Source organism: Dermochelys coriacea, chromosome 1, assembly GCF_009764565.3.
Source record: "Dermochelys coriacea isolate rDerCor1 chromosome 1, rDerCor1.pri.v4, whole genome shotgun sequence".
NCBI classification, from domain to species: domain Eukaryota; kingdom Metazoa; phylum Chordata; order Testudines; family Dermochelyidae; genus Dermochelys; species Dermochelys coriacea.
In genome coordinates, this window is record NC_050068.2 from 176,004,662 (window position 1) to 176,018,336 (window position 13,675).

The 13,675-nt window shown below is 42.0% G+C and overlaps 1 protein-coding gene across 13 annotated transcripts in view; it reads right to left on the reverse strand.

Annotated features, from left to right (window-relative positions):
* The window catches only part of USP25 (ubiquitin specific peptidase 25), a 148,160-nt gene that overhangs the window by 113,234 nt on the left and 21,251 nt on the right, over positions 1–13,675 (reverse strand). For 12 of the 13 annotated variants that reach the window (XM_043509274.1, XM_038391770.2, XM_038391739.2 and 9 more), the window contains exons 2-3: positions 5,912–5,989; positions 3,882–4,026 (exon numbers count right to left, since the gene is read on the reverse strand). In XM_043509274.1, the coding sequence (XP_043365209.1) occupies positions 3,882–4,026; positions 5,912–5,989 (223 nt within the window). Of the gene's footprint in view, positions 1–3,881; positions 4,027–5,911; positions 5,990–13,675 lie in introns of those variants that run through there. The other variant, XM_043509320.1, reaches the window with a different exon arrangement.

Below are 13,675 nucleotides of genomic sequence, written 5' to 3' on the forward strand. Positions count from 1 at the left end.
CAGGGCCAGGAGCTCAAGGGCAAGGCAGGAGGGGCCCATGGGCCGTAGTTTGCCCACCTCTGCTCTAGTTAATATAGTTCCATAGATGTACAAGGGACTTTTGCAGTCATAAGATTGTCTCTGCCAGAGGAGCTTAAGAATAATTTCTATACATGAAATTTTTCAGGACTTGAATTTGATAAAATTTTAGTGGCATGAGGGGATGAAATTTCTTTACTTTAGAACAGAGGGGCATGTGGTTATTTCTGCCAGGCTTGGCTGAGGTTTGACACAAAGACAATATTTTTCGAAAATGAATTTTTCCCCCTTTCACTGCTTCTTCCTCCTCTAGCCCTGGATTCTTTAAGTTTCTCAAATAAAAAGGAGACAAATAAATACTATGTTTAACAATGTAACAATTCTGACTAACATCCCCAGACAAAAATAAATTGAGGTGAGCTGTTTTAAATCATGCTACTAAAAGGACTGAACTTCAGGTAGAAAGTGCTTCAAGTGCTCTATAATGGCACAGCATTATTAAACACTACTGTAGTTCTCTAGTTTTGTGTGTTGCTACTGGCACAGCGCTCTTTCTGAAAAAAACTGCCAGGTCTCTTTTGCAATGCCTGGGATCCACATGACAGCAAAAACCTCTAGATCAGAATTTTTGTACAGGTGTATTGCAACAACCCCAACATTTAACAAGTTTTCATGTTATGGATTCTATTTGCATACACACAAACCGACAACTACCACTTGCACATAGAGGTGATCAAATCAACTGTATATGCAGCTGTTGGTGCTAGAAAACTGCACATGCAGGTGTTGGGACATGCAAAGTTTGGCATGCACAAGTGAAGGCTGTATTAAGACTTCTGTGATAATGTGGCCTTTATGTTTAATACTGAATTAATTTCAGATAAGTAGTAAATTATCAAATTTATGAAATATAAAGCATTGTTGGAGATAGGAGTGGAAAGGTTCTTCATTTTCATTAACTAGTCATGTTTTTAAAATCTTAACAGTTGATCATTCAATTAATAGCTTTTCCAATTGCTGACAAGCCAATAATTTGCTATAAACAGGGTCTGGACAGAAAATCTACTACTTTTGAGGAACTTCAGTTTCCTAACACTTCCTTCCATGTTGGATAATGTACTTGGTGGCTCAACCAGATATTTTATTCTTTACTAAGTAAGCATCTTTCAATAGTATAGATCCAGTTAAGCCAATAACCTCAAGAATAAGACAACAATGCCTTTTTTTGCTTGGCATATACTCAAAAGCCTAAAACAAACAAATATTTTTTGTTCCCTGGTCAGGGACTGAGTTTCCGGTATTTATTTATTGACCTCTTATCCCCTGTCTGGATGGCTGAGAAACTGTAGCACTCTGTATCTAGATGACTCATGACATCTTAAAATTTCAAATGAATGTTGATGATCAAGCAATAAGGTATGATGTGATGAGTTTATCTTGAAATAATTACACCTTGGTGGGGTATATAATGGGGTTCAACACATTTAAATGGCAAGACACTCAGTTTTACACAGTGTTGCAGATTTAAGTGGCATCAACATCCCTCTTCATGGAAGGGAATGAAGGTTAAAATAATTATGTTATTGTGTTTTCATATTTTGTCTTAACCCACATTTGCTTCCTTTCTTCTCTTAAATCAATCACTGTCCTATTCCCACTCCCTTCATACTCTGATTGCAACAGAGTGTCCTGGTGATTTGTTTTGAGCTTTTTCTATTTATAAAAAATGAACAAATTTAGTGGTTGCGATAAAGGTACTTATCAGCAGAGAATGGATTGAGCAGAGAATAGTGTAGTTTACAAAGTTTCTCAAAGTTCTGCAAAGTCTCCTCTCTTCTGATATGCAAGAGTTCTGCTATCCCAGTCAGGGATTCCTCTTCATCAGAGACAGCCAAAGTAGGCTGAATTGGTTTTCTCATGTACAGAAATAAACTAGGATGAGACTCCCAAATACATTCATTCTGTGACCTAAAGCTAGCCTGCAAGGAATTAAGGGCTCTCTTGTTTTGATGTCAATGAACTTGAACAGTCAGCAGCAGATAACAAAGGATGTCAGTCTCCAAAATGTCAGTGTTTTTACTCTACAATGGTTCTTCCTTCTAGATTGTCTTTCAATATTTAATCAGTTTCACAGCCATAAATATTTATTTTTTCTAATGATCAGTGCTGCAAATTAAACATGGATTTCTAACTCATAATGTGTTCTATTTCGTGCATTCTGTGGGCCAGATTATACCCTCTGTTACATCCTGTACAACCCTCTCGTCTCCAGTAAGGTTACATGGGGTATAAATGACAGCAGAATGTGGCTCTGCAACTAGACTTTTTTCATCAGTAGAGTAGTTAATGAAACATGAGCAACAACAGAATCCAACTCGTTATCCCATATCGGTACTTGCTCTGGAACAACAGTCGTAAACATTGCAGTAGCAAATTCCTGTATCTCAGAAAAGTATGCAGATGTGGTACTGGATCCATACAGGAAGCTGATATGTTAAGTATGCACCATTTTGGTACAGAAGCTTTTCTGACTTCACCCAGACCTAAAGTAATTTAGTTACACAATATTTTGATATTTAATTTATTCTTAGGAAATTCTAATTTTCCACAGCATATCTGATAAATTTTATGAAGGGAGATCAGAAACACAGAGGATTAAATACACTTTTCTGCACTGTACTGCTGAAACCCTAAACTAGCTCAGTGATTCCAAAACATAAATAAGCTTTAAAATTACATAAATCTACTCTTCCAACTCCAAGTTGTTAGAGACAAAACTAGATTTTAGAATGGATAATGTCTGCTTAAAATAATATGAAACCCTAACCCTGAACAAAATGTCTTTACTTATGTTACCACCTCTTCCTGAAATGAAAACTAAAGCGCAAAAGCCCATGCTCCTCTAAAGCAGAATTCCATTGACTTCAATGAAGGTATGCAGATTTGCACCGCTTGGGGGTCTGGTGCAAAAAACTTTAAAATTTCAATTTTAGGTTTGTGTTTAAAAGAGATTAGAAACACAAAAACAATATTAACAGAAAGTTCACACATTACTATAGAACTCAAATCTATTATACACCCTTCAATACACTCTGTTTCTTCCATGTTATTTCTCTTATTTCTTTAGAGAATAATTTCTACTTTAGGTAACAAATGCTAAAACATGTGAACAAAGCATTTATAAGGGGGCAAGACGAGTATCCTCTCCAGGACTGAAAAATATACTGTACACTATTAACGTAAGAAAAAGGTCAACACAATAAGGGAATAATCGGAAAATAATGCCTCCCGTATGAAACGATCTTTACCATTTTTAATGGTTTATCTTTTTTCATGAGACAACTGCCAACTTCTTAAACTTGGGAGTTAATCCTGAGAGGCAGAAAGCATACTTAACACCTGCTGTTATCAGTTAGCTCATGGACACCACTGACTATCAATATAGGGTCCTTAAAATGCATATGTGGTAACTTCTATAGCATTGTATTTATAGCTTTAATATTTATTTTTATTCAGATTTGAAGTACTCCTGTGTTTGTGGACTTTTGCCGCTCTTTAAAGCTACTTATCCTTCTTGAACTGGCATGTCCCAACCAGGAACCCCACAATGGGAAAAAATATGTTGTAGGTCCAGTTCAATTTCTAACCAATAGTAAAAAGGAACTTTTAAAAAAAAAAAAAAAAAAAAAAAACAAGCAAGTAACTGAAGAAAGTAAAATTTATGCTGAAAAACAAGAGCAACTGAAAACCTAGGAAATGTGAAGTTAGGGAATTTACAAGCAGAACTGATGGTAAATTTTGTACAGCTGATTTCTCAGTTTCTTTGTTTTTAAAATAGTTTATACAGAGAAAGAAATACCTACTTGTGTCTGCCTGGCTGCCCACACTGATGTATCTGTCATTGCCAGGAAGTGCTGTTTGATAGTAAGTTGCTTCCTCCTGCTGAGGAACCTTGGCATTCTTTGTCGTAAGGAAAGTCACCGCTAATTCCAAGTTCCCATTGCTGTCCTTTAAATGTCAACAGAAAAAGAGACTTCACGTTTTTTGTTTTTGTTTTTTTTTAAATGTAAATGGTAGGCCAGAATGAGTTTGTTATGATCAACTTCAACTGTCATACAATCAACTGCACTTCATTTTTTCCACGTCAAATTCTGATTAGAAAGCCACAATCTAAAATCATTTTAACTCTTCAGCCTTTTATTTTATATATTTGGCTAGTTTCTAATCAAATTATGTTGTAGGCATAATGTCTACTTCCAATTATAAAAGACAGAGCAGTCAACAGGTTTCTTCTGTAATTACTCTTCACTGGAGTTGTACCCATCAAAGAAGAAATTAGTTAAAAAGGCACTGTAAATTATAAATTTCAGGTGGCACTCATCTAGTGTAATTTGGCTCATCTAGCTTCATTGACTTCAACAGAACTAAGCCAAATTATGCTACCTGAGGATCTGGCCTTTTACTTTTAAGGCTACAGGTATTCTACTGTTAACATTTCCTCTAGTCTAAATTTAACCAGGAGTAACAGACATACACACCCACAGATGTTAAAAATGCAGCCCCTTCCCTCCCCCCCGCCCCCAAACTTCTTTCTTCTTTCGTTTTTTTCTTGGAGAAGGAAGGAAAAGGTTGTGTGTGTATTTTTGTATAATAAATTGAAAGGTAAGCTTAAGGGGAGGGGAATTTTACTTAGTTTTATGGGAAAGAAGTGTGGCAGTTTCTACTCCTGCTGCACCCTCACTCCCCCAAAAAATTCAGGTCTTGTTTGCTCTTCAAGAATTTATGACAACTGGAGAACTAGTGAAATGATGTTATCACAAAAAGTCAAAAGAGAGCAAATGAGGACAAATTAAGACAGGAAGACATCCTTATTCAATCTGCTGAAGGGTCTTGTCTACATCAGAAAAGTTGTATTGCTTTAACTAAACCAATGTATTTAACCCACCCTGAGGATGCAGTTATATTCGCAAAGAGGTATCTTATATCAATACTGCTGTTCCAGTACGGGAAGGGGAAGAAGATATATAAATTATAAGGGATATAACTGTTTTGACTCTATAGTGGGACGGTAGAGTCACTAATTACATAGCTTAAACAAAACAAAGAGCCACGACCTAGCAAATCCTTAGCCAACAGTCAGACTCTGCACAAACTGTGCAGATGAGGCCCGAGATGCTTTAGTTTTTGTTGACATCAGTGTCTTCAAATTCAGTGTCTAATTAACATTTTGGTTGAATGAATATTTTGTTAAAGATTCATTCCCTGAAAATCTGCCCAGACACTTAACAGGTCCACCAACACAACCTGGAAAGACCACACTTCATACTCCTGATATTTCTCAGGTAAAAAAACACCATGGGGAAATAAATATACACACACACACACCCCATATATAATAATAATAATCCTCTCAGGATTTTTTTTTTTGGTGCATCATAAAATAGCAGGGATGTTAACAGTGATCTGAGAAATGGCTAGAGAATGTTTTCCTTCTTTTTAAACACACCCCACCCAACACATCAATTGATATTAGTATCTAACCAGATATCAATTTTGTTCTTTCAAATTACACAAGAAGCCATTAATAGGTAGTGTGTCATTTTTGCACTAAAAGGGAAATGCCATAGAATGAATCAGGATGCTAACTTTACTGCTCTAGATAGATTAGATAGATAGATACAACATCCAAGCACTACCCCCTCTGCCTGACCACTCACCAAAAAAGATTCCAAATTATTTTTCACATAAGGAATATTAGGTCTTGCCTCCTTACACTGAAGAACGTGGTTAAGATCTTTAGTAGAGCTAGACAGTGACATCACAGGAGGCTAACTCACAGCATGTGCACATGCTGCTTCCCATCAGTTAAATATTCATTAAAAATCCACCATACCTTCAAGGCCTGTTGCAGTACTTGGATGTCATTGATACCAGTGATCTCCCTCAGCTGATTCAAAAATGTCTGCTGGTGCTGTAAAAAAATAAATAAAGGGTCAGAATAATGTTTATATAATGGCAAAATAATTGTGTTACTTTAATTTGGTCTAAAATAGTGTACCCTTGTAAATTACAAAGATATATATTGTGTACATATCTAGAAGGTAGGAGAGTTAGCGTGAGGGATCATATATTTTAGTTTCCCCCATGATTTATGCACCTTAATACATCAGTAAAAAGTTGTCTATGTATCTGTATTTCTTTTAGAGATATAAAAGAATATTTTTTTATGCACAAAGACAGATTGCATATTCCTTTACGCATTTTCCTGCTCTCAGGCTGTGCACTCCGGAAAGCCGGGGAGCATGTGTGAAATTTCAAATTGCATCCACTGGCTTCTGACAGAAAACCACAACTCTCCTTGGTGGCCCTTCCCATACTGCTTTTAAAGGGTGAGGAGGAGTAAGTAGGTTATGTAACAGAGGGAATGACTGGCTGGTTAGCTGCAAATGGTCTCAGCAATGAGCTTTGGAGACCCAATTATCTACTGTGTGTGTTCACTATAAACCACCTCCAGGCCAATCCTGCAACTGGATCCATGTGAGCAGACCTTTGCACCTGTATGGAGCCTCACAGGCTTCCAAGGGGCTCCATAAGGCTGCCATAGTCTTCCTATATGGAGTCAATTGCATGACTGGGGATTTAAAGTATGTAAGAAAAACAAAAACAGTCTATTGAACATGCTCAGAAAGTAATTTTAATTAAATAACTTCTTTATTTCTTAACTAATTGTTTCAGACATCACAAATGCACTCATCCCTCAAGAATTTACTTTGCATATGCAACAAGTTTTAAATCTTAACCATTTGAATTGTCAGAGCTCAGAAATTCATCTCACTATTTGTCTCCTAGTATGGAATTAATTTATTTTATTTTTGCACCAATGCACTGATAACACAGCTGTATGGAGTTTTTTCCCCCTACTTAAAAAGAAGCAGTACTGTGGAGTAAGACAAAGCATCTTAAATCAGCAGTTTCTCCCATTTTCCCTTCTAAGTTTTACTCTGGCTCTTAAAACTAACAATATCAATCCCCTTCTAGCAGTGAACATCGTAACATGCAAATGTCCGGTGCACTTTATATCTGCCAATATGATCTGATAATCTAAAGAGCTAATGAAAACAAGTAATAACTAAGTTAAAGAAAACATGGGTTAACCTTCCCTCAAGAATGGCTACACTCATGAAGTAACTTTTAAACATGTGGTATTTTTAGTTGCATGATAGCACAAATATGTTCAATTTTAAAACGTGTTTTTTCATAACTTTCCAACAAAAAAACAAAAAACCAAACTCGTTTTCTTTTTCTCCACTCATCCCAAAAAATCATACCTTAGTTCTGACAGTGTGAAAAACAGGGATCATAATGGCCCTTGAATTTTCACTAAATCATCAATATGAAACTTTAAAATTATAGGCCACTGCTATAAACTAACAAATTACTGATCCGGGAGATAGAAAAAGGAAGGAAATATTTACTGGCATTTGCAAGACATTTTTTGTTCCTAATTTTGTTGACCACATCCTGAAATCAAAACAGTGATTTGTGTGTGTGTGTGTGTGTGTGTGTGTGTGTGTGTGTGTGTGTGTGGTTCCCCCCACCCCCCCCCGAATAGTCAGTTTACCCTATTTGTGTGCCACTCACACAGCAGCAAAAGGACAGAAAAAAACAAGAATAATTTGAAAATGTGATTATAAAACCACTCAAATTGGCGAGGGGTTTCCAGGACAGTTTTGTGACCTAACCATGTGTGGGATCAAAAACACGGGAAATAATTACAACATAAACCATTCCTCAACATCATTGCTACATTAAATTGGGGACATTTACAAAGGACAGCTGGGGTAGCAAGACTGGGTCCATAGTCACTGAGATTTTTGGATGGATATGATACTACTTTTTCTAGTTGCATTGCCTACTCTAAGGGCTTGGCTACACTTGCAAGTTACAGCGCACTGAAGGAGCCCCGGGAACACTAGCTCACTACCCATCCACACTGGCAAGGCATGTAGAGCGCTCTGACTCCGCAGCTGGTCCGCTCCTGATTTGTTTTGTGTGCCCCTGCTGGAGCGCCGCAGCACCAGTGTGGACGCCCTGGTCTATTGATGTGCTCTGATAGGCCTCCAGAAGTGTCCCACAATGCCTGTTCTAGCCACTCTAGTCATCACTTTGAACTCTACTGCCCTGCCCTCGGGTGATCAACTGTCAGACCCATCCTTTAAATTCTCTGGGAATTTTGAAAATCTCCTTCCTGTTTTCTGAGACCACTCCACTCCTGGCTGAGCAAATCTTTCCAGGTGACCATGCCTCCATGCACCAGGCAATCCCCAGTATGGAGCAATGCCGAGATGCTGAACCTTATCAGTGTTGCAGGGGGAGGAAGCTGTCCAGTCCCAGCTGTGCTCCAGCCGTAGGAATTACGATACTTTCAGGCAGATATCAAGGGACATGATGTAAAGGGGCCATGACCAGGACGCTCTGAAGTGAGGGTTTAAGTGAAGGAGCTGCAGAATGCCTACCGCAAAGCCTGCGAGGCACACAGCCATTCCAGTGCTGCCCCTGCAACCTGCTGTTTCTACAAAGAGCTTGACGCGATACTTGGGGGTGACCCCACCTCCACTCTGATCACCACCATGGACACTTCAGAGCCCAGTTCAACAAGGCGGAGCAGCAAAGCAGAAGCAAGGGTGCTGAGGCAAAGGAAGACACCCCGGAATCCCAAGATGCATGCAGCCAGGAGCTGTTCTCAAGCCAGGAGGAAGGTAGCCAGTCGCAGCGGCTGGTGCTTGGGGAAGGACAAACACCAGAGGTAAATTTGATTGTGTCCCTTAATCTTAATACATAGCCCGGTAACCGGCTTTCATTTTGAGAAGGAAGTTATTCAGTGTCGGCTCTTGGGGTAAGGAGTGTGTTAGGGCTGGGGCTGCATGCATGCCTAGATGTGAAATAGGGCGTTGACGTGCTCTCTCACATCACGGTAATTGGCCTCTGATCTCTTCAAAGGTCTCATCCAGAACTTGGGCAATGCGCTTGCACAGGTTTCTCGGGAGGGCCACTGTGTTCCTTGTCCCAGTAAGGCTAACTTGTCTGCACCACTGTGCCATGAGAGGCGGGGGACCATTGCTGCACACAGGCAAGGGCGGAAGCCGCATTGCAGCAGAAGACCATCCCTTGCTTCCCAGGTCACCCTCAGCAGCAAGGTATCTTCCAGGACCAACTCCTGTGGAAAATGTGGGGACCATGTTCAGTATAGGGGCTCCCTGCTGCTGTTGGGTCTCTCCAAGGCACAGAAACCCAGAGGGGACAGTACAGCTGTGAAACAATCAGTCAGTCACGCTTGACCCTGTGCTTACTCACCATTTTGGGGCTCCCGTGGGTTATCTGCGCTCACTTTCAGACAGGCAAATGATGCTATTGTGTAGACTGTGCTTGCCCTTAAGTATGGGGGAACCATTGTTCTGTCTGGTGTGAACAATGCTGCCTCTGTTAAGTGTTGCATTTTGCCTTTACAGATGCAACCTTGAGATCACAGCCATCCATGTTATCACTGGCCAAAAGACTCCAAAACATCAGAAAGAGACCATGTAGAAGCAAGGAAACATGTTGCATCAAGTAATGCAGCACTCAAGTAATGAAAATTGAAAAGTGCAGAAATGGCGGGACAGCAGAATGAGAAGCACCGGCACAAAAGCGCGGTGCTCCGGCAGCAAAGCACAGATGGGCTGATAAGCATAATGGAACACCAAGCAGACTCAATCCAGGTGCTCGTAGCCACGCAGGCAGAGTACTAACATGCCCGACCCCCCCTGCAGCCCTTGTCCCAAAACTTTCCCTTGTGCCCCCATGTCACCTCCAACCCACCTTTCCCAACATCCGGGTTCTTACCACCACCAGCTGCCTCCAACACCTGTAGCTTCACCACTCAGCCCTGAAAACTTTGACCCTTACCTACTGCACTCAACCCCCATCACCATGCAGTATAGCCATCCTGAAGTGCAGCACTCATTGCACAGCACTCCAGACAGGAAGGCCGAGTATGGTAACAGGACATAAGCAAATCTGTGATTGTACCATTCCCCACCCAAACTCCTTGGCCCTTTCTCTTTCCCAAGCAGTTGTGTTTCTTTTCACTAAAAGAATTCTATTTTCAATAAAATGGATTTTTTGGCTTTGAAAACCTTCTTTATTATTGCATAAAGTAAAAAGATACCTTAGCCCTGAAAAGAAACAGGCACCGCAAGTTAGCACAGCAAACACAGATTCCTACTAACATTGGAACCACTGCACTTTACTCCCATGCAGGGCACCAGACATTACTGGTGGCTTTCAACCTCAAATTGCTCCCTCAAGGAATCCCTAATTGTTGCAGCCCCGCGCTGGGCCCCTTTAATAGCCCTGCTCTCTGGCTGTTCAAATTCAGCCTCCAGGTGTTGAACCTCCGAGTTCCATGCCTGAGTGAATCATTCATCCTTCCCTTCAATGTTATGGTTCAGCACACGGATATAATGGCGGGGATGCTGTCATCGCCAGGTCCAGCTTCCCATACATAGAGCACCAGCGGCCCTTTAAACGGCCAAAAGCACACTCCACAGTCATTCTGCACCAGCTCAGCCTGTTGAACTGTTCCTTGCTGCTGTAAAGGCTTCCTGTGTAAGGTTTCATGAGCCACGGCATTAAAGGGTAAGCAGGGTCTTCAAGGATCACAATTGCCATTTTGACTTCCCCTACGGTGATCTTCTGGTCTGGGAAAAAAGTCCCGGCTTATAGCTTCCTGAACAGGCCAGTGTTCGGAAAGATGTGTGTGTCATGCACCTTTCCGGGCCAGCCTGCATTAATGTCAATTAAATGCCTACCGTGATCCACAAGCACCTGGAGAACCATAGAGAAATACGATTAATTCCCTTCCGATTAATGTACTCGCAGGCTAGGTGTGCTGGTGCCAGAATTGGAATATACGTCCCATCTATCACCCCTCCGCATTAGGGAAACCCATTTGTGCAAAGCCATCCACAACGTCATGCACGTTACCCAGAGTCACAGTTCTTCTAAGTAGGATGTGATTAATGGCCCTGCAAACTTGCATCAACACAATTCCAACGGTTGACTTCCCCACTCCAAACTGGTTAGCAACCGATCGGTAACTGTCTGGAGTTGCCAGCTTCCAGATTGCAATAGCCACCCACTTCTCCACCGTCAGGGCAGCTCTCAATCTTGTGTCCACAGTGTGCCACAGGGTGCGGGTGAGCTCCACACACAGTCCCATGAAAGTGGCTTTTCTCATCCCAGAGTTCTGCAGCCACTGCTCGTTATCCCACACTTGCATGACGATCTGATCCCACCACTTGGTGCTTGTTTCCCGAGTCCAAATGCAGTGTTCCACGGTGGTGAACATGTCCGTGAATGCCACAAGCAAACTCGTGTCATATGCGTTACTTGAGTCAATAGCATCGTTGGAGCCCTCACTGTCACTTTGGATCATAAGGAATAACTACTGCCAAATATGACGTGCTGGCGAGACTCCTCAGCAGTTCGGACTCCATTCCCGCAAACCAAAAGGGAAGACAGAGCACGCACTACAAAAAAATGTTGAAAGATGGTGCCAAATGTGGACGGAAGCACAGGGATTGCTGGGATGCAAACAGGTGCATCACAGGGCTTTGGGACAGGACCCAGAATGCCCTGCACCCTCTGCCCCCTTCCCACAAGCCACAACTCCAGAATGGGAAGAGGTGCTCTGTGGGATAGCTGCCCATAATGCACCGCTCCCAATGTCGCTGCAAGTGCTGCAAATGTGGCCACGCCAGTGCACTTGTTCCTGTGAGCGTGGACAGACTGCAGCGCTTTCCCTACTGCGCTCTCCGAAGGCGGGTTTAACTCAAAGCACTCTACATCTGCAAGTGTAGCCATGACCTAAGTAAAAGGCTTTAAAAAAAATGGATTCTTACAGCTCCTCTTAAATCCTTATTTATTCACCTAAATAAAAAAATACCTGATTGTTTTCAAAGTTACTGAATGCTCACAAATCCTGTGGAAAGCAACAGAAGCTAGAGGTGCTTAGCACTGTTTGTTTTGGGGTTGCCAGGGCGGGGGGGTCACTTAGGTTCCTATATCTGAATTTAAGAACACAAGTTTAGGTACTTAGGTTTAAATCTTTTGGCCTTCATTTATAATTAGGGCTCCATGTCCATCACAGAGGTTGCAGAAGTCACGGATTCTGAAACTTTCCTCAACCTCTGCAGGGGCCAGGGGGCTAACTCCAGTGCCGCCCAAGCAGCTGGCTCCAGGATCAGCTGGCCCCAGGAAGCTGGAGCCACTGGCACCACCCTCAACCACCCCCCCTCCCAAGATATATCACAGGCCTTATTAATATAAGTCATGGACAAGTCACAGGCAGTGAATTTTTGTTTATTGCCCATGACCTGTCCATGACTTACTAAAAATACCCGTGACTAAATCATGGCCTTACTTATAATGGACAATATAGCTAGAACCAGTAACATCCCACCTACTGATAAAAAGGTAACAAATTCCTTAACAATATCCTCTGTACCTATGACTAGGGCCCTACCAAATTCACTGACCATGAAATCTGCATCACGGACCGTGAAATCTGATCTCCCCATGAAATGTGGCTATTGTCGGGGAGGGGCAGGGCTGGGAATGTTTCAGCTGCGGGGGTCCTACGTGCACTGGGCTCCAGCTGCTAGCCCCAGCCCAGGCTGAGGAGGGATAGGACTTCCTACATAGGCAGCTCCCAGAGCCAGGTCAGACCCACCTCTGGGAACCTGCCATGGGCGCATGAAACTCTGCGGCTGCTGGTTGGAAGCCCAGTTCTGAAGGCAGCACAGAAGTGAGGGAGCCGGTCAGCTTCCGACCCGGGCAGGAGGCTTCTGGGAAAATTGGGACATATGGTAACGCCCCCCCTTTGTTCCCCCTGCCCTATGACCCTGACTTCTACGCTACTACTGAAGGTGGAGCTGGCTTTACAGCTGGGCACCCAGCCAGCAGTCACTGCTCTCCAGCTGCCCAGCTCTGAAGGCAGCGCCCCTGCCAGCAGCACCACAAAAGTAGGGGGATTGTGTTGCCACCCTTACGATAGCCTTAAGACACCCACTCCACAACCACTTTTGGGTCAGGACCCCCACAGTTACAATACCATGAAATTTCTGATATAAACTTCTGAAACCATGAAATTGACTATTTTTAAAATCCTATGACTGACTTTGGTAGGGTCCTACTTATTTACCTCCCCCTACTTTACATATCCATGATGAATACACATTGCTAACTTTTAGAACAAAAGGGTTCTCATAAATGGTGAGAATTTGGCAATTATTTGTACTTTAAATACATTGTATCTCGAAGTTCATAGTGTTCTTACTATTTAACCACAAATTTACAGAGCACTTCCTGGGATGAGAAAAGTCTGTTACAGTGGCAGCTGAGCAGAGAGAATGCTCATTCACCTTCAAGACTGACAGGGCTTGTCAGACAGTCTCAAAAAACTGGACAAGACAATGGCATGGAGGGTGGAGAAGGGGGAAATTCTCGTCTCAAAACAACTTGGCATTATTATACTTTCTATGTCCTCATGTTCAATTCCATCTGGGGAGTTAGGGAGTAAACTGGGCAAAATCAAAAACTTTAAAAATAATTTTCC